This window comes from Lepus europaeus, chromosome 14, assembly GCF_033115175.1.
Source record: "Lepus europaeus isolate LE1 chromosome 14, mLepTim1.pri, whole genome shotgun sequence".
NCBI classification, from domain to species: Eukaryota; Metazoa; Chordata; class Mammalia; order Lagomorpha; family Leporidae; genus Lepus; species Lepus europaeus.
In genome coordinates this window covers 58,700,550-58,722,604 of record NC_084840.1, presented here as the reverse complement: position 1 = coordinate 58,722,604, position 22,055 = coordinate 58,700,550, and the positions used below count along the sequence as shown (strand labels likewise).

Here is a 22,055-nt window from a genome sequence, read left to right as displayed (position 1 = left end):
TATAGCTCCAGTGTAATTGGTCTCTTCAGGATCTTTCCTTGACATGAGTTTGTTCTTCTTACAGTTTAAATGACTCAGAGCCTACAATTCTTCAGGTTAACTTTGAACTGTATTACTCTGCTGGGGTAAAAGAATCCAGTCCTTCAGTTAAAAAACATTTATCTAAGGACTTTTCAGTGCAACCTCTGGCCACATTCCTCTTGATATTTTTTTCTTACTACTTGAAAACAGACATGATACCTCCTCATCCCTGGTGAGACTAGAAAAAAGTTGATTTTTCCATTGGGCTATAACTACCTTCAGTTAGTAACCTGAGGTTACGTTTTATGGTTTTAATATTGATTCTGACTGGCATTTCACTAAAAAGAAGTAGACAACCTTTTCTGTCTCTTATTATTTTAAATATTTGATCCAGAGAATTTGTCAAGAAAAATTATTTCGGTGTAGAATTATTTTTTTACTTTGATATGGATTCTTTTTAGCTTATATTTTTTGTCTAAATGAGGTTATTTAGTTTGGAAACTGATCATAAACATCACAGATCGATAGATACAGTTTTTTAAAAAAGCTTTTTAGCTTATAAATGTAATTTTTATACTTTGTCTTCTGTAGGAAAAAGTGAGACATTTTCTGTTTAAATCTGTTTAGGCTTTCATAAAACATATGCTAAGAAGAAGCTGAAAATTATAAATCACTATTACATTTGGAGGAACATATTTTTCCTATAACATAATCCTGTAAATTTTTAAATTTGATATCATGCAGATTCTATAAGATATATCTCTGATATGAAAGATACAATGGTTAATGACATATGATGGACATGGCAACAATATTCAGGGGACTTAAATAATACATAGTTAGTAATTAGTAATAATTGATTTTTATCACTGATTTTCTCAGATTTCCTATGAATTGATAAGGGACGAAAACATGAAAATGTCTCCTAACATCAACCAAATATTTAATTTCCTACTTAGACAAAAAGTTCCTATCCAAGAGTGTTTTGACAACTGTACAAGGAGGGTAGATTAGTTAGGCTAGCAGGAGAAGGTGTTCCTAGTCAGGGACAGCATTTGACTTTGAAAGAGGGATCAGTTTTAGCTAGATCCAAAAGTATACCTAATTTAGTACACAGGGTCAAATTTAGTGATGTCAGAAATGTTCCTAATTCAGGAAGAGAATCTGGGAGTGGCTAGCAGTGGGATCATATGAGGATTCAGGACAGGCTAATGACAAGGAATCAACTGAGGTATGGGGCCTTAACATGGAAATAAAGGACTACCTGTGGATTTAGAATGGTCAGCATGCTCACATGATAGCAAAACCTGACAATTCCAAAACAGAGGACGTGGAGCAGCAGCTGTGACTGTCCTGTTATGTGACAAGATTTCAAAGTCACTGACAATTTCCACTGAATCAAAATAGACCAACTCTGGGGATTTTTACTTCCCAACCAGTTGAGCCAGTCCTTTTGCTGATCTCCATGTGATTTGGGACTGGAACTTAATGTTTACTTTTGCCTAATGTATGTATCATGCTACTTTTGAAAAAAGGAACACTCCGAAGCAATGTGAAATCTTATAAAATTGAAAGAGTTGTATGCAATCCATGACTTTTGAAGATACTCTTCTCTTAGTTTGATTATGTGAAACCAACAAAACCACTGAAGAATTTAACCAGTTTCATTATTTTAGTAATCAACCCAATTTACATTACAATATCTGGTTTTTTGACATACTTAAGATAGAACCTAGAAGTGACAATTTTCATGCAAGTTATAAGAAATCTTAGGTTATTTGGTAATTTGAATAATTCTAACAACCAATTATGTTAAATGAATTGAGAAAATACATAAATTATACAGTAATTGAATTTTATTACTAAAACAGGTTGGTTATTAAATCTGTTGTAGTTTCTGCTTAAATTCTTTATCTGTACAGCATTCAATAAAGACATTGAGAAGAAGAAAGAAGCAAATATAATAAGAGTGGTATTATAAGAAAAATTTCCATGAGGAATACAGTAAAACCAAAGAGACACATAAAATAGCAAAGTGAGACCAAAATGCCCAGTCCTTGCCAGCTCTTTCCTTCTATCACAGATGTTTTATCGCTGTGATCCTGTTAAAGCTTCTCTGATTTAACTCAATGATTTACATCCCTGCTTTGTAATATATGTAAATATGCATGTCCTACAGCTCTTTATTTAATAGCTTTATTGCATATTTAGTAGTTATTTTACAATTGGAACTACTTTAATATTAAGACATAAAAAGGACAGTAAAATCTTATAAAGAAGCCAACATTAAGTGAAAAACAATTATTTTACTAGTTACCTGAAAACTTAATTGTTGCCATTGAGTGCTTTATTTAGCTTTTTTATTTTCATGAAATAAGACAAGTTAATAATAATGTTTCAAATCAAATAACACATTTTTCAAGCATGATAGGTTTTTCTTACACATATTATCAAAGAACTTTGGGACCACAGACATTTTTGAAATACGATTTTGCAAACATGTGGAAATATTTTTCAGATGGTTATTTCTTCTATTGTCCTTGTATAAAATCTGAGGGTGCAACCTTAAAATGATGATTCAATGGAAGAAATTTTGTGGAAATGTAAGGAATATAAAAATTTCTTAAAAATATAAATTAATGATATTGGAACTTAGATAACTGGGAGAAATGGAGCATTAACTTATATTCCAGGTCATCTTTCTCAAATATTAGATAAGTTGAATATCTTTTGGCGAATACCCAGTTTCTAACTACAGATGAATTGTCTCATGAGTTATGAGGTCCTATTATTCTGTACAGTTGACTGAAGAAAATTCCTTTAGTATTAAATTCTAAATATGCCTGTGGCAAAGCTGACATTCCATAACAAAAACTTAGGGGACTAACATATTCTCTCCCATGTGGGCCTCAGACATAACTAAAATAACATGATACCTGTCAAAGCTCAGTACCCAGCTTGTATGCCAAAGTAGGTACCAATAAGTATTGAAGAATCTGTTTAGCTCCCAAATGTCATAAAGAATGACATTACATAGCACTATCCCAGTGATTAAAGAACTTCCTTCAAGCCTTTCCAATGATCTAATTGTGAAGAATTCAATATTTTGGTAATTCTTCAAGAATGAATTGACTTTAAAATGAACAAACCCCCAAAGGCTATTTAATTTAAACTTTGAATGTGATTATTTAGTACTGTTCATAGTAAGACAGTAATTTAAATTAATATGACTTCCTGAATTTTTGCAAAGAAAATCTTACATGAATAAAAGTTGAATGCAGACCTGCAAACACAAAATATTGAAGCAATTATTCCTTTTATGAAGAAAAGTTGAAATTCTTTAATTCCTACTGCAAAATGTATACGATATCCAAAATATGTACTAAAGCATGAAGATTGGTTGTTACACAGTTGAATCGCAGACAACAAAAGCTTGAGGAATTTGAGAGGCCTGTGTTCTTGAATACTCAGGCAATCTTCCAAGTGAATTTTAAATATGAAATTATTGGCATAAAATTATTTTTGATCTGTTGTCTTAGACCAGGTTTTCTAGAAAATAGATAGAAAAGGAAAAATCATGAGCATATCATCTATAGGTTCTCTTCCATATCCATTCTCTTATTGCTCACAGGAAGTTCCGTTTTTTCATATTTTCTGTCTGTACTTAGCAGCTCTGCCAGGAAATCCCTGGGGAAGTCACAGCCACCTTGGGTGGAGTATGTCTAGTGCCCAGGCCCGGCAGTCTCTGCTTATCTATCAGCATGGGGTCTCCTCAGTGAGTGGTATTGGTGGTAGCAGCCAGCTTCCATAGTCACTGTATTGTGTGAGCCATTTCTAGTGCCATTCTAACTCAGAGACAAGGCAAGTGGCCAAGGCTTGGTGAGCAGGGAGTTAGGTGGAGATGGAGTACTGACCCCAGTACAAGAAATATTCCTGGAAAGCACAGTCCTGTATGTTATATTTTGATAGTTCATGCAAATGAATATGTGGACCTAAAGAGCAAGCTGTCTAGAAGACATATACAAAATTGTAAGCTTTTCATATATATAATTTTGGCTGTGTGTGCTATCAGTTTTAAAATATTACTGTTGAAGCTTATACTTGAATAAATTAAATACAGTAAATATGAGACAGCAGTTTTTTAAGGGTACACACACTTGGATGGACTTTCTATTTTTGACACTCATTTCCTCCAGGTAACTGTGTGAGCTTAACCCTCATTTTTCCAGTACAAACTGGGGCTAATTTTAGTAACTAAATCATAGCATAATTATAAAGGTTAAATTAGTTAATGTATAAATGGCTCTCAGAACATTGTCTACCACATAACAGGCTCTGTTTTAGTGTTAGCCATTATTATTGCAGATAGGTATTTTCACTTTCTCTACTGTCAATGTAAATAACAAATGGAGAGAGAGTGTCCAAAGGTAATGAATTTGTTCAAAGATGCACATTTCAGTGGGAATACACGTGGTGTAGTCATCTCTGCGTGTATTCAGGGAGGCAAGAGGAGGCGACTCTGCAGATAAAATAACAAATGGAGAGAGAGTGTCCAAAGGTAATGAATTTGTTCAAAGATGCACATTTCAGTGGGAATACACGTGGTGTAGTCATCTCTGCGTGTATTCAGGGAGGCAAGAGGAGGCGACTCTGCAGATAAAATGAGGTGGCTTACATAAGTTGCTTTGAAGCAATTGTCATTGGCTACAAGGGTCGCTGACAAGGGTGGCATCCGTCCAGGGTCAGTTGGGCAGTTCTTGGGCAGATGTTCTCACAGATGTATTTTCTATGTAAGGTCGTGGCGGTCTTTGTGTCAAGCTGTGGTTCTGGCAGAGTCTTTTGGGATAGTTCTTATTGTCAGGTGTGCATACAGGAAGTCCTCTCCTTCAAGAATTCCTGATTTAAGTGTTTAGTTTTGCCTGGAGTTGACACAAATTATATTTTGATTCTGACAGTTTTCACGCAATGAACAACACCAGTAAAGTAAACCCATCGAGAAACTTTTACAGCATGGTGAGCACAGAACTCCACACACAATGCAGGAGACCTCTGAGCCTTAGCAAGTCATGTTAATTAATCTCAGCCTTTTCTTCTTAGAAGGAAGAGCTTGGAACTGGATGTACTCAGGGGTCAAATGCACCTTTACACATTGTGTGGTTTGCAGTTCATGCATTAGTTCTTTTTCAATTTTTAAGGTGATTTCCTGTTTGGATAAATTGCTGATAAAGGCATGAAACTGTTCATCACTTTTTTCTGAAATTGTGTGGAAGATTGAAAAGAGAACATATTTCATCATTTTTAGAATAAAAATGTTACAATGAAAATGGTTTATAGAAAGTAATATCTTGGTTCTGTACATACCTGTGTATCTCCACTCTTTTCTGGTTTAGTATTTAAAATGGTACATAATAGAGTAAGAAAAAAAGGTGTCGAAGGACTGATGGTTGAACCTGCGAGGAATGCGGGTGGTGTAGAAAGCCATGTGATAGTGTCTTGTCAGCTTGCTGCTGCTCTTCAGCACATTTTAATACAAGCTTCCGGGAGCCAACTGGAAATTACATAAATTCAACAGTTGATTGTATCAGTCAAATACATATAATATATTTCTGCAGATGAAACAAAAATTTCTGAAGTTAAAATCCAAGGGCATTTTCCCCCCTGAGGGAAATGGGTGCTAGCATGAAACATCCTCAACAACTGAGTCAAAGTTTTTATTTGAGAGTTTAAGTACATGTCTCTGGTTAGTGTTTCGTCTGTCTCTGCTTATATAATAAACTTTGATAGCATTTTTGAAAAGTTTGAGTAGAGACATATTTTTCTTTTTGTTAAAGACAGATCATTGGAAACTATGTTCATTCTTTTGAGAAGTAAAACTGGGGAATATGTTTTACTATTTGACAGTTCAGGAACAAAGACAATGGGTAATGAGGAAAGGTACTGATAAAAAGTCCCATGAACTAAAATCCACACTCTGATAATTAGTATTTGTTTACATATATATAATTCTAAAAACATCTTGGACTAGAAGTAAACTGAATAAACATTTTACACTGTGCTCCATGACTCCTCACACACACACACACAAAATGGCATTTGTAATAGTTCAGATTAGTTGTGATTACAAACAGCATGATACCTCATTATTTTGTGCTTTCATTCATACATTATGGATTTCTTTAATACCTGTTAGAAGCAGGAAACTAAGCAGTTAATGGGTATTGGCATTGCAGTTACAACAAAGAAACAGCTATGGCTCCTGTCCTCAGGGATCATTTCTTCTGGAAAACTTCAAATAGTTAATATATTTAAGTACATATAGTTCATGTATTTAATACTCTCTATATTTAATTTTTAAAAATGGGAGCCATCAATTGTTATAATGTTTTAAGGATTTTCCTGCAAAATGTGAGTCAGCTCTATTTAAACATAGCTAATCTAGCTTCAGCAGTTGAAATGCACTGTAAGGTTTATTGAAGTTAAGAATGCACCAAAAATTGGCATTTTGAGATCCGATGATTGTTTACAGTCCTTGTCTGTACTGTTGAGGAACAGTGTTTTTTTTCTTATTGTTATTTGTTAAACTCTTTACTTAGTGTAGGGTTAATCTTAGGAGTATAAAGTAAACTGAAAGTAGATCTTTGTAAAAATTAAGAGAAGGAATAGGAGAGGGAGGAGGAGGAAGAGTGGGAGGGAGGATAGGGAGGCAACAATAACTATGTTCCTAAGTCTGTATATGCGAAATATGCAAAATTTCTATACCATAAATAAAACAAGAAAGCTAGAAAAATTTATAAACAAAATGGGTGTGACTCTTATCCATGCTTTTGTTTTTTTCCCTTTTCTTAATTGGTCTCTTTGGGTTGTGAACCAAAGCATTAGCATGATTTCATTCTTTTTCATCTTTGTCTCCATAGTCATCCGAGTGAAACTTCCGTTGTTCAGTCTTTTTCTTCTTGTAATACTGACATTCATTGTAGGTTCTGAGTGCATTCAAGATATCAAGTAATTATATCTCAAGTTGACTATGACATTAGTAAATTATGGAAAGTGCTTTTTGAAAGAGTTCAGTTGCTAGACATTTCTCTTGTAACTTGCTGTTATGTGCAGTTGAAGAAGAAAACAAGAAAATCTTAAAGCAGTTGTTGAAGTCTTAGAAATACAAAGAAAAAAAGCAACTGGGTTCATTGCCATGACAATCAGATGATGGATTTGGTAGCCTTTGCCGTGCGTGATGTGCTCCCATGCCGACTAGATGTCCACATACCTGAGGAAGATCCTGCAAAAAAATTGTGAATATCTTTGCTGTCATCAGAGTGTCTCAGTTTAAAGAATCTTTTCCTCTCTTTTGGGATTAAACTATTTTCTCCATCAAGAAGCCAGGAACAGTTATAATTTATTCTTCTTATTTTAATTTTGTTCACATGTGGAACATGAAGAGCTAAATACATTTTTCTCCCCTCAGGCCATTCTACTTTTCTCCCTATCAACTGAAAAGCTTGAGGCATTTTTAGACAAAATGGAGGAATACTAACAATTTTGTTACAAACTTCAGTCATATAAAAATCAAAAAGCAACATGGAATATCTATATACAAGTAATTTGATCATGCGTCTGATTTATGAACACAGTTGACCTTGAAGAAACTCCTGTCCATCTTAGTAGGATAACAACCGATAATTCTTGGTTGCTTTTGGCAATGAGAACTTTTTGCCTAAGGGAAAATCAAATAACAGAGCTTCTTCTTTTTTTTTTTTTTTCTCAACCTTTCTCTATAACCTTGGAATAACTTGAAATCTAAAATGTAGGTTGAAGGTAAGAAAGAGTGTTTATTTAAGATGTTTACACAGATTATTAAATCTGGCATGGAGGAGGCCTGCTGCTTTTAAAAAGTGCTTTCAAGATGCCATTACTCTGGCTAAGATATACTTAAAAGACTTATCTCCAGTTTGGTTAGAAAAGTTAATACACCATCAATTTGAATTGGAACAAATTTTTTATCTTTCCACACAATCCACTGTTTTCTTGATGTATTTCATGGTCTAGCTTTCAAAGTTTTATTGTTTTATGTTGTGATAAAATGTCCTAGTGACAAAATTATATACTCAAAGGCAGTTCTCAAAGAACAAAGGACTGGAAAGAAATAATAATAAATGGTAATATGCAGTATAATAATATTAAAGACAGCTTCCAGCTCAATTTAACAAAGAAGAAATTCAAGAAAGAGACTAACCTGATCCATTTTTATGAAATACAAGCTTTTCTGTTTCTATATCAGCATAGGTTTTCTGCTCAGTGCTTTTTTTTAAAAAATGAGGGTCATCATTTTCTCTGAAGTATTTATTATTGAAATTTAAATGCCATATAAGAAAATGAGAGTGACTTTTGTCCAGGGAGCTTATTTTTAATATTTATTTATTTCAAAGACAGAGTGAAAGGGGAGAGAGAGAGACAGAGAGAGGGAGAGAGAGAGAGAGAGGAGAGAGGAGAGAGAGAAAGAGGTCTTCCATCTACTTGTTTACTTCTCAAATGGCTGCAACAGTAGGGGTTGAGCCAGGCCAAAGCTTGGAGCCAGGAACTCCATCAGTGACATGTTGGTTGTGGAAACTCAAGTGTTTGAGCCATCATCCGCTACTTCTGTGGTGCATTAGCAGGAGCCTGAATTGAAAGTGGAGCAGCAGGGACAAGCCAGTTCTCCAATATGGGATGTGGGTGTCCTAAATAGAGGCTTACCCTGCTAGGCCACAACACCTGCCTCCAGGGAGTTCATTTTTAACGAAGGTAATTTGACATTGTATTTCTTGATATTTCTGAGATCCATGTACTATGCATAATTTCAGTTACCAAAGAGGATCCTGGGAACTTAGAGTCTGTTCTGTAAATTGTTCTGGCCACTCTTTAAACTCATCTACCCACTTTTAGGGCACAAATGGCAAATGATTTTGTTCAGATTTTCTTGAGAGTGTGTGGTATGCTGCCATCTTCCGTCTTCTGTGGTCTCGTGGTAATTGTCTTCATATGTTCTGTTGGGTCCCTAGAAAAATTATCCTGATTCCCTTGCCTCTTTAGTTAGTGAAAATCACAGGGAAATTCTGTAAGCAAATAATTTCTTCTCTTTTTCTTGCTGAAAAACTCTTCCATAGAAGAAGTTGGTTTAGCTGTAGGCGAAGTCCCATTATAGCTCTGGCAATGGGAGTAAAGCAAAAGATTGTTGGGTCTAAAAGGAAGAATGAAATGTTACTCATCAATTAAAAAAACACCTGAAGAGCAGACGAAAGGGTCTTCTTTCAGTTTTTCTGAAACTGTGTTGTAATGACAATATGGTTTTGTGTGTCTGTGTGGTTTTGTTTTCGTTTTGTTTTTGACTTCACAGGAAGAGGTTTAAACATGAAGGCAAACCTTTGAGATGTTAGCATGGCTACACATAAAGCAAAGCTGCCTTTTTTTTTTTCTGTTCTCTGCTTCCATTTAGGCCTATCACATAATTTAAGAAAAAAATAAAATTTAACCACAGGAGTTTTAACTATAGTGTGAAAAAAAACCCTGATCAATTTTGTTTTCGCAGCACGATATTATCAAAGATTTAAGAAACAAATTTGCCAGCCTCGGCGAGAACTCTCTGGTAACAGCATAAATGTCTGTGTTGGTTGCTTTTGATTTAAAGGTTTCTTTTTTCATTTGTTTGAGCCCATTTCTTTCCCCCTTCCTTTTAGTTTCCTTTATTTTTCATATTCTGTAACTAGCAAGCCTTCATTTTTTAAACCTCTTCCATCTTCCAGTGTCTATTTTCCGTACTTTGGATGGAAAGTTTATGGCAGCAAAGCTGTCACTCTGGCTACCTCTGCTGCAGCTCTTCCTGCTGTTAGGTCATATATGTTTTGGCCGTTGTGTTTATGGACATGATACTAATTAACTGTTTCATGTCCCATTGACTAAGCTTCTCTACCACGCCATTTGATGGACTCGCTGTCACAGGGCTCTATGCAACTTTCATTCTGCAACTTATACTGCTTAGTTCCGTCTCAATTCTCCAGCGAGCTGGATTGCTCAAGTGAATGGTCATACCAGTCTTGAACTTGCTGTGCCTTTATATTTTATTCTTATTTTCTTCTTTTTGTTTTTAGTGATAGCTTAAGTGGAACAGAACAAACTCCAGCCATTGCTCTAGCAGCACCATGCAGTATCGTTTGTTACCACCAGAGATTACAAAATATAAAGGCACATTGCATCTTGATTCTTGGGGCTGACTGGGGAGATTCCTATCATGAGCCACTATGTAGTTGAAGCCTACCTTTTATCCATATCAGCTTTCAATTTTGCTTAAGCTCTAAGATGTCTCAGTTAATTTCTTTTTCCTGTGATTCAGTGATAACTTGCAACTCGAGCCATTTGCTGAGCAGTATCAAGTTATGGCCATGACATGGGAGATGATTCAAAATGTGACAAACTTATGCACAAATGTGTACATGAGAAAGTGCACTTGTCAATGATGAAGTACAAAACTGTGATACAGGCTTTGGACTAATAAAATAACTAAAATTGAGAAAAATCTATCCTGATAATCAAGTACCAAAAGTATATCGAGAAAAATATAAAGGGAAAAACCAAGAGTTGAAAATGTTAATATTGGTTTAATAATAATGTTGGTGATGAAATGGTCCATAATGTTGTCATAGAGCCCATACATGAAGAGATGACTCAAACTATGGTCTATAGAACACTGCTGTGCTTACTGATAGCCACAACATAAATGGTTGGGATTTGTGTTCAGGAAAAAGAAATGGAAAAGCAAAAACTTCTCTACCAGCAAGCCAGACTCCATGACCGCGGGGCCGCTGAGATGGTGCTACAAACAATCAGTGCCAGCAAAGGTGAGATCGCAGCTCCACCCTCACACACACCTGCTCCTGAGGCTTCCTCACCTTCTCCTGTTCCTCATTCCATTCCTACTGACTCAATCCCAGAGTTGCTGCTTCCTGGCTACTATGGATGACAGTTCACAAATACTAACTCCCTTCATGTACACAGTAAAAGGCTTTTTTTTGTTTTTAAGAATCTTACTAAAAACAATTTATTTCTGTTCTTCAAGTTTTGGAAACTGTATCATGACTAATATCTAGCTCACTGATCATATAAATTAGGGCCAGGCAAGTTCTTGCTAAGGTAAAGAGTAAATATTTTCAGCTGTGTGGGTCTTGCACTCTCACTCTGACATAGTGACATTAAAGAGAGACCCCAGGCAAGCAAAAAGGGAGGCCATGTGCCAATAAAATTTTATCTGCATAAACAGGTAACAAACTGTATTTAACCCTCAGACTAGAGTTTGCTGATCCTAGGTTTGAATGTTTAGGTATTTTAAATGAATTTTTTAAACAGTTAAAGTACTTTTGAATATCTCAGGAGCCACCGATTTCAAGATGATATTTAATACATTAGTAATATCTTCTATTTGAATGCATTCTTAGTATAATTTGTAATATAAAATAAAAGTAATGGTGATACATTCTGTTATGAAGGACCCGTCTCCCTAAATTATGGGAATTAATTCTAAATAGAAGAACATAAATAAAAATAACATATACTAAGTTATAGATAACCAGTTGGATTTTAAAATTTTGTCATTATTATGAGAATCTTCAAATTGAGAATAAACGTCTTAGAAAAGCTGAGACTATATAAACATATTCTTAAAAAAGTAATGGAATAATAAAAGCTATTCAAATATAATATCCTTGAAGGATGAGGAAAATAAAATTTTCTTAAAGAAAGTTTCAATAACTCATTTATTTTGTATTATTTTTATTTTTAAAAAAGATATATATATATATTTATTTATTTATTTTGAGAGTAGGAGTTACAGAGAGAAGGACAGACACACACAGAGAGATCTCTCATCTTCTAGTTCACTCCCCAAATGGCCACAGTGGCTAGCACTGGAACAAGCTGAGGCCAGGAGCCAGGAGCTTTGTATAGGTCTCCCACATGGGTACAGGGGTCCAAGCACTTGAGCCATCTTCTGCTTTTTTCCTAGGCATTAACAGGGAGCTGGATTGGAAGTGGAACAGCAGAACATGAACTGGCACACACATGGGATGCCAGTGTTGCAGACGGTGGCTTTACCCACTATGCCACAACATCAACCCCTGTGTTAGCATTATTTTAATAAATATGGCTAGTTTTGACGCTTGATGATTTCAGGTCTCAGTATTTCAAAATTATTTATTTCTCCTTATTCCCTTTGTCTATGTTTTCATATAGTTTAATTCTTGAATATTTTACACAAAATCTCTTAAAATGTTGATGGCAAAATAAAGATTATTGTTTTAATACCATATAATTCAAAAATTAGTGGAAAATGTGTATTATGGAAAATTTATGCATAGATTTCAAAATTATTTTGCACCAAAATAAACATCTTTAAATTCCATTTTCCCTTCCCATGAACTTTTTTTCCCTTGCATTGTTGGTAAATAAGTCAGTCTGTCTTCCTTTTACCATTATACAAACCCAGAGGGCATAATAATAATTTTAAAAATTCACCTATTGAGGTAGAATAGGTTAACAGAGCAGGTAAAATGATATAAGGACTGCTATTTTTAAATATTTTTCAGGTGAAACTGGGCCAATGGTAGCTGCCACTCTGAAGCTTGGGATTGCAATCTTAAATGGTGGGAACTCCACAGTACAGCAGGTAAGATCTTTCAGCATTCCATGTAATGTACTTTTCAGACAAATGGATTATATAGTAAAATATGTTTTCTGAAGTTTTTCATTTCCTATCTAGAATGTCAGTATTTTAATTTAGTAGCATACACAAGAGATAGCTTAGGAAAGAAAAAAAGCGATTATACCATCAGGTCCTAAACCTAAAGATAGCTTGTTGTCAGAACACATGTTAGACCAAGTATAGCCTTTTACAATGATAGATACATTCTTCTTTTTTTTTTAAAAAAAAAAAAGATTTATTTTGTTTTTACTTGAAAGAGTTACACACAGAGAGAAGGAGAGGCAGAGAGAAAGAGAGAGGTCTTCCATTCCTGGGTTCACTCCTCAGATGCCAACAACTGCTGGAGCTGCGCCAATCTGAAACCAGAAGCCAGGAGCTTTTTCCAGGTCTCCCACGTGGGTGCAGGGGCCTGGGCCATCTTCTACTGCTTTCCCAGGCCATAGCAGAGAGCTGGATCGGAAGTGGAGCAGCCAGGACTCGAACCAGTGCCCATATGGGATGCTGGCACTGCAGGCAGCGGCTTTACCCAGCATGCCACAATGCCAGCCCTGACAGGTATATTCTTTTATTAAGGCATGAGCCACTTTGGGACCATCCTTATATAAAACTGTGGAGCTGTGCTCATGGAACCTGGTGGGGGCAACCAGCTCATTCTAATTCCATAATAAATAACTAAATGAAAATAAAAAATAAAAACATACCAAATTTTTCCAAAGTATTAACCAAAAAATAATTTCCCTTGCCTTAGGTTTTACTTCAAAAGACCTTCATTGCATTATACACACACACACACACACACATTAAGAATAGATGGATTGGGGCCAGTGCTGTGGCACAGCGTGTTAACACCTTGGCCTGAAGTGCTGGCATCCCTTATGGGCACCAGTTCGAGACCTGGCTGCTCCACTTCTGATCTAGCTCTCTGCTATGGCCTGGGAAAGCAGTAGAAGATGGCCCAAGTTCTTGGGCCCCTGCACCTATGTGGGAGACCTGGAAGAAGCTTCTGGCTCCTGGCTTCAGATCAGCGCAGCCTCTGCCATTGCAGCCAACTGGGGAGTGAACCATCGGATGGAAGACCTCTCTCTTCCCCGCCCCCCGCCTCTCCTCTCTCTGCATAACTCTTTCAAATAAATAAATAAATGAATGAATCTTTTAAAAAAGAATAGATGGATTGAGAGGGAGTCTCAAAAGATCATATAATATCTATACTTGTTGTCTAGATAAATGTTTTCTCTCTTAAATTATATTCTCCCAACTACCCTCGACCCTCTAAGCCACATTCCTTTGTTTTAAAGAGCAGTGTTGCATGTACTTCATTTTTATTGACCAGTAAGTTATCATAACTGCCTCCACAAAATGGATATGTGCTTTGGTGCATCTATGTATGCATGTATGTATGTGCACATGTATGTGTGTATATAAACATGTATGTATGCATGTATGGAAGATTGATCTCTCTCCTCTCCATTTCCCTTTCTCTATATATGTATGTATGTGCCTCTCCATTTCCCTTTCTCTATATATGTATGTATGTGCACATGTATGTGTGTATACAAACATGCATGGCATATACTTTGTACCTATGTGTTTATACGTGCATCAGCTGTGTGTGTGTGTGTCTGTGTGTGCAGAGGGTTCTTTACATATTTATTTTATATTACTTTTGGCTCTGATTTCTGAAAAAGATTATTGCTAAAACTGTGGCTATTTAACTGCTCCCTATTTGCACAGTACTAATATAGTTACTTCTCTATTTGAGCTTTGGAGAAAAGCAGTAATTTACTTCCTTAAAACCTTTGTGTTGGGGCCGGCACTGTGGCACAGCAGGTTAACGCTCTGGCCTGCAGTGCCAGCATCCCATATGGGCACCAGTTCTAGTCCCAGCTGCTCCACTTCCGATCCAACTCTCTGCTATGGCCTGGGAAGGCAGTAGAAGATAGCCCGAGTCCTTGGGCCCCTGCACCCACGTGGGAGACCCAGAAGAAGCTCCTGGCACCTGGCTTTGGATCCGTGCAGTTCCTGCTGTTGTGGCCAATTGGGGAGTGAACCATCAGATGGAAGACCTTTCTCTCTCTCTCTCTTTCTCTCTCTCTCTCTTTCTCTCTCTCTCTCTCTCTCTCTCTCTGCCTCTCCTCTTTCTGTGTAACTCTGACTCTCAAGTAAAAAATAAATAAATCTTAAATAAAATAAAATAATAAAATAAAACCTTTGCATATGCCTTCTAAAATCTTGTATGTACGATGCTCCTTCACTAGTGATGGAGCTACTTTCAGCTATGCCCATTGTAAGTTGAGAAAAGGAGTATTATAAGTTGAAAATACATGTTTAGCAACAGATAGACATTGTGTTTATAATAGAATTCTTAATACCAAACTGGTTGCAAAAATCATAAATATGTAAACATTTATGATTATAGAATACAGTAAATACTCCTGATCTACTGAACCTCCCAACTTAGCAACACTTAGCAACTGTAGACTCTTGGTTGCCTCCTCTACCCACCAGCAACTACATATCACCAGTCTGGGAAAAGAGCAAATTTCAAAGTTTGCTTTTTACTGAATGTGCATCACTGTCACACTCCCATAAAATTCAAAAAAATGTGAGTTGAACCATCTTGCATCAGGAACCTCCTGTATTTTACTTGACACATGCAACACTTTTACCTATATGGGAAATAGCTGTTTTTTTTTTTTTTTAACTTACTTTCTTATGGACTCCTAGTTAATTCTCTTTTTAAAGATTTGTTTATATTATTTGAAAGGTAGAGTTATAGAGAGAAAGGGAAATGGAGAAGGACAGAGAAAGAAAGAGAGAGAGAGAGAGAGAAAGATCAATCTTCCATCCATTGGTTCATTCCCCACATGGCTGCAGTAGCCAGAGCTGAACTCATCCAAAGCTAGGAGCTCAGAGCTTCTTCTGGGTCTCCCACGTGAGTGTAGGGACCCAAGTACTTGAGCTATCTTCTGCTGCCTTCCCAGGCACATTTGCAGGGAGCTAGTTTGGAAGTTTAGAAACCAGGACTAGAACCTATGCCCATATGTGAATTCTGGTGCGCAGGTTGCGGCTTTACCAGCTACGCCACAGCACTGGCCCATATGTAATGTAATAAGCTAACAAGAGAGCTGTGTGTTGCTTTAGCATGCTTTACATTTACATTTAACCAAAGTTTTATCCACAGATCTGGACATCATTCTGAAAACAGAGGAGAAAATTTTAATACTCAGATGATTCCTAGTCTCATGTAGATTTAGAGATATAGGAAATTGATTTTATGGCTATAGTGTTAGCAGGTGGTAATCACAACTCTCAAATTGGAAAGCTGTTTATGGAACTCACTTTTGTTTGAAAAGCTGTAAATAAGAGGTGGATCTTGTTTTGGCTTAAATTGCACTGTTTCTGAATTTCCAAGTACTTAAAGGATGACAGAAAGAGAATTAAAAAATACTATTTGCCCCTTATATTTATGGTGCTTTTGGTGTTGTGTAAAGCAATTCTCTTGTTCCAAGCCATGTTTCTGTACTGCTAAACATAGCAATACACAACTCTCTTGCTTTGACAAACTTCTCACTATTTCATGATAAAGTTAACATTAGTATCAGTTGTGTAAACTGAGTATTTTTAAAATTTTATTTAATTTATAAAAATTTTATATATTTCATACGTATAGATTTAGGAACATAGTGAAATTTCCCACCCATGCCCGAAATCTTCCTCCCCCTCCCTCTTGGATTCCCACTCTTAATTTTTACAGTGATCTATTTTCAGTATCCTTAATGATTGTACAGTTAACCCTGCTCTAGGCAAAGGAGTTCAACAAATAGTTTTATCATTTCAGAATAGAAAGTATTTTTTGTTTCTATATTTAGTTTAAAAAAATGTGTGTTCAGTGGCCACTGGTTTCTATATTTCTGTAGAAAATGCTTGACTACCTCAAGGAGAAAAAGGATGTGGGCTTCTTTCAGAGCCTCGCTGGACTGATGCAGTCATGTAGGTAAGAATATGCTTGCTTTGTTTTGGTTCTACCCAGTGGTTATAGTTTTTCAAATAATTGATTTGTGGGAAGAAAGACAGTGCTTCCACCTGCTGGTTAATAGCTTAAATGCCTACAAAAGCTCCAGGTGAGGCTAGAGGCCAAAACCAGAAACCAGAAAACAGTTCAGGTCTTATGTGGGTAGCTGAATCCCAGTTTCCTGAATCATCAGTGCTACTTCCCAAGGTCTGTGTTAGCAGGCAACTGGAATCAAGAGCTGGAGCTGGGAATCAAATTCTAATATGGGATATGAGGGTCTTAATTGCTATCTTAACTACTAAGCCGATCCCTGTGGTTATGTTTTCTTTTTAAGTGTTTGTTTTACATGCTGATGATAATTTGACAAAAATGAGTTTTCAATGGTTAAAGTGAGACAATAGGCAGTGTCTTGGTTTTAGGGTATACGTCAACTTTGAATTATCAAGTTACCCAAAGTTAATAACGTTTTAAAATGGTCTTCCTGGAGGAGACATTTGGCCTAGCACTTAGTCTGTGTCCCACATTAGAGTTCTTGGGTTCCTGGGTTCCTACTCCGGTTCCTAACCAATTCCAGCTGCCTGCTGATTCAGTGGTGGTGCATGGTTCAATGGTGGTGGTTCCAGTAGTTGGGTTGCTGCCATGTACCTCCATGTACCTGGAAGACCTGAACTGAGTTCCTGCTGCTGACTTCACCTGGGGAGTGAACTAGCCCGCAGGAGTTTGCTTATGTGCATTCATATTCATTCTCTCTCTCCCCCTCTAGTCCTTCCCTCCCTCCTTCCCGCTCAAAAAATATTTTTTTCATGTTTAACAATCTGTAATTCAAATGTGAAAGTTCAATACAAGCCATCTGTAGGGCTTGGGATTTGTTGCTCCTTTGAAAAACAAGAATGAGAAACTGCAAAAAAAAAAAAAAAAGAAAAAGAAAAAGATCTTTCCACTTTTTAAAAATGTTCAAGGAATGGATAAATCATGGGGCCACGAAAGATCCATTAGTAAAACCCACTTTTCCCCCTACCAGTAGTCTTAAACACATTCTACAATCTTATCTACATTTTTCTAAGTGAAAAGAATTTACAGTTCAGCTTTGCTTACATAACCATTTGAAAATACGTAGCACCAAAGCCTGCTTCCTGTAATGCCAAACAAATCATGAAACTACTTCAGTATTTGTTTCTTCTTTTTAATATAAGGAGCAGTTATTTGTAGAAAGCAATACATGGCCTCTACTTATATTTCCCAGAAATGCCATATGCCATTCAAAGTCCTAGATGCTCTCAAACCTTCAAAGTGGAATTCTTAGCCTAATGTGCATAGGAGCATGAATGGCAGAGTTGAAGATCAATCTTGTAACTATGTTTCCACTTATTTGAAGTGCAGTAAAAAAATTGGTATCAGTTGTGTAAACTGAGTATTTTTTTAAATTTTATTTAATTTATACAAGTTTTATATATTTCATACATACAGAAAAGTCAGTGGCACAAGTACATTGGCATAACTTAAGGAACATTATACAGTTAAACAAAAAATACCATTTACAAATATTCAGAAAATAAACTGCTAACACATAAAAGGTAGCTTACTTACTAGAGTGCAAGAATTTAAAAGATTGGTACTAAAGAAGACAATAACAAACTGGAATGAAAGCCTTGATATCACATCTAAAATCAGGGTTTTTTGTGGGGGCCTTCACACTCTTCTCTCCCTCTACCAAACTAGTCTTCCCTGTGCTTAAATAAAGATCTGAACGAATTCAAGTATAATCTTCAGCTTTGAAAATGAATACTGTCTATTTCTTTAAAAAACAATTCTATGAGTTCTATTTGGGAGTCTGAAGGCCCTTTCTCTCTCTTTTCTTCAATGTTGGATATTTCTTTTTTCCCCTAATTTGTGATAATTGCTTCCATTTTTTTTTACATTATTTAAAACTGCTTGGATAGCATTTATCTAAGGAACCTGGGAGATACTTAATGTGATAAGCTGTTCCAACTACAGAAATATGATTATTTCAAGTCTCTGCTAACATTGTAATACATTCCCCACAATGAAACCTATGGATGCTAGCGTGCGACTGGGAAAATGTGGTTGGTAAGCACTGAATGGGGATGTGTTTTCATTGCTAATGTTACTGTTTGGTTAACATTTCAAAATACACAGTATTTAGGCATTTGCTCTCCTGAACAAAAAAAAAAAAAAAAAGTCCTATTAGTCCTCTAAATCTTGTTCTCCTATTATTACAGTGTTCTTGACTTAAATGCATTTGAACGACAAAACAAAGCTGAAGGACTTGGAATGGTGACAGAGGAAGGATCAGGTACTAATCACTTACATTAAAAGGATTACCTATTCCCCTTCTTGTGTGAAATGGATCAATTGTAAATTACCTCTTTGAGAGAGATGCATGGTTATTTCAAAATTGAATGTGACTCATTTGAGATTTCAGAATTGTCACCCTCATGGGTCACAGCCCCAGATGACCTCCACATCAGTCATTAACTTGTTGTCCAAATCTATCGTCAGTGCCCTTTCCCCTAGTTGGTTTTTACTAAAGGGTAAAGGTATAATGGGGTAAAGATCCCTTATAGGAAAATTATTTCTAAAGCATAAAGCACATGGATGAACTGCTGTAGACAATGTTTGAGTTTCTTTAGCCACTTTAACAAACCCTTGGACTCTCATATTCTGTGTCTTTAGCATAGTAATTCTTTCAGACCCGTCTTCCTGTCACTAATCTTATTAACTCCTCCCTTTAAAACCATTATTCTGCTCTCACACATATCCATACGTCTCTCTGAGTCCCGATTGTTTGATGAAAGAAGATACAGTAATTTTTGTGTTTAAATAATTCTGATTGCTGGATTTGCACATGCCACCAAATACTGATGAGTGCAATCTTAAAATTTTTCTCTCTGCTAAGAGATGTGGGTATAAACTAGAAAGTGTAGCACGGAATGCATTTAAAAATGAAATAAACAATGCTGACCATTCATTTTAGAATTATTTATTAAGAAGAATGTGTTTAATCTTTAATTTAATTTTTTTCTTTATGCTTTATGTCTTTTTTTAACTACTTCAATTTTAGTAAGACCTTTGTGTTTATCTGTGTTTCTGTGGCATGGTTTGGACTTGTCATCTTGTCAATGTTACTTTTAGAAAAGTGGGTCTTTTATAACACTAACATTATATAAAAAATAAGTGGTCTCCCATCTGTCATTTTAGCATTTTTTTTTTACTTTCTGAAATATTTTATAATTAACTAATCTCTTTATCTCTGTATATTTTGTTCCCACAAATAGGAAAAAAATCTACAGATTTCTTCCTATATTTTAATGTTAATCACTATCCACAGTCTAATAGTGCTACAACTAAGTGGCTCTTCTATTATTTTATTTTCTACTTGGCATTTGAATATGTAAGTCCAATCATCAAATATAGGTCATTTGGTTGCTCAATTGAGTTAGCTGCCTTCAAGAAAAATTGCTAGCATCAATAGAAACTTGGGTTTTCTGGCCTCTAGAACTCAGTGCCCATCTGAAGGACTCGCAGCCACTGCAAATCTCAGAGCACATAGTATCTGCCTATGTCTACTATCTCTTAGAGTCCTGGCCATTGTTCAGATGTAAAATGCTGAAAAAGGAATGAATTTTTTGTCCAAAGTCTGACTTCCATGTCTTGGAATTCGAAATCAATTTTGTTTTCCCTGTAGTTATTGTATCGTGTTCTAACATCTCTACCCAGAATTCCATTCATCGTTCCTAGTTACTGTTGATATCAGCTCCTATAAAGAAATCACAGTCACTCAGGTTTATTTTATACAGCTTCCTATCCTTTGTCAGCCAAATATGGAAAGGAGTGATGTTTTTGCATCCCCAAACAAAATAACAGAGTAACCATTCTGAGGTGAGAATTATTTACATCTCTCCGTATGAGATTGGTTTAATTTGTGTATTATTTTTCAACACACAAAAAGATATTTGCCCAAACTGATTAACACGTTTTGTATTTTATTTCCTTACAAATAGCAAAACAAAACCACAATCTCAACTTCTTTCTTTTTTCCCATTTCCTTTTCTTTCGACTACTGTAAATGTACTATCTTCCCTTCCTCAGTCATCACTCATGAGCGTGGTAATTATTAAAAATGAACTACCTCTTATTTATTTGCTCTTTTATTTGTGGTTAGCTTTGTGTAGAGACTTGATAATGATAGTTTATGTGCATTTTTCCTTTTGTAGACTGTTTTATCAAGTAGACTATTTTATTTCTATCATTATGCATCCTGCTGTTTTTAAAAATTTATATATCTAGCTTTACTTTTTTTTCCCTTTCTTTCTATGAGGATGTACAGTTATAAATATACTAGTTACAAAGAGGCATCAAACATTTCCTTTATGTTTTTATATTTGTTTTGTTATGTTTCTTTTCTTTAAAAGTATGTTCCAGTGGGCCCTGTGTTTGCAATTGTTGTGTGGATGAATGAATGTTAGAATGTGTGCCCTAGTCTCCCTGTAGTGTTTCTGTCTTGAACACACTGTGGCTTTATGGCTGCACTGACTGGTGCACAGGAAATCAGTGATAGAGCCAAGGAGAACTAGGATGTGTTGAACTCCTCCTGAGTGTGCTCTGCCAGCTGCCTTCCAAGTACTGGGAGGTCTACAGGGATTTTTCTCTACTTCTTTGGAAATATCAAAGATTAAAAAAAATCTTTTTTGCAAAAAAACTAACTTCCTTTATTCAGACTGAATTCAAAGAGCAATAGAAACAGCAATGATTTATGCTTCAAACTAATACCATAACAAAGGTGACATTAATATTTCAAAGTGGTTTTTAAAAACATGCTTTTCAATGGTAACCAAGAAGTGATGAGATTTTTGGATAGTACTTGATACGAGGTCACTTTAAAAATTTCATGGAAAATTGAATTAAAATAATTTTTTGTGTTAAAAAATTGAAATCCGTGCGGTATTTTTAATAATACATTTTTTCATGAATCTTGTGAAGTCCCCCATATGTCTCATTTGAATGGATTTCAAATTACTTTACAGCAAAATAAACATAACTTTTAATTCCATTTTCTACAAACTTTTGGAAGGACCCTTGTATATCAACAAAGCTCTCTAGTTTAAATTGTGTACTTTTTGAATATATGCTGTTACCTAATCAAGAGACCTATCATGAGAAAATTATTAATATTATACTATCTCCCAGGTTGTTTTAAGAACTATACTGAGTCTCTTTCGGCATATTTTTAAATTTTTGGTTAGGAAGACATTCTTTTCTTTTAGATTCTACCAAAGT

General features: G+C 35.7%; 1 protein-coding gene across 1 annotated transcript in view; it reads left to right on the top strand.

Annotated features, from left to right (window-relative positions):
* RYR2 (ryanodine receptor 2) overlaps positions 1–22,055 on the top strand; it is a 776,922-nt gene that overhangs the window by 688,819 nt on the left and 66,048 nt on the right. Inside the window, exons 81-84 of the mRNA XM_062210679.1 lie at positions 10,790–10,889; positions 12,630–12,709; positions 16,663–16,739; positions 18,998–19,071. Of these exons, the coding sequence (XP_062066663.1) occupies positions 10,790–10,889; positions 12,630–12,709; positions 16,663–16,739; positions 18,998–19,071 (331 nt within the window). The remainder of the gene's footprint in view (positions 1–10,789; positions 10,890–12,629; positions 12,710–16,662; positions 16,740–18,997; positions 19,072–22,055) is intronic.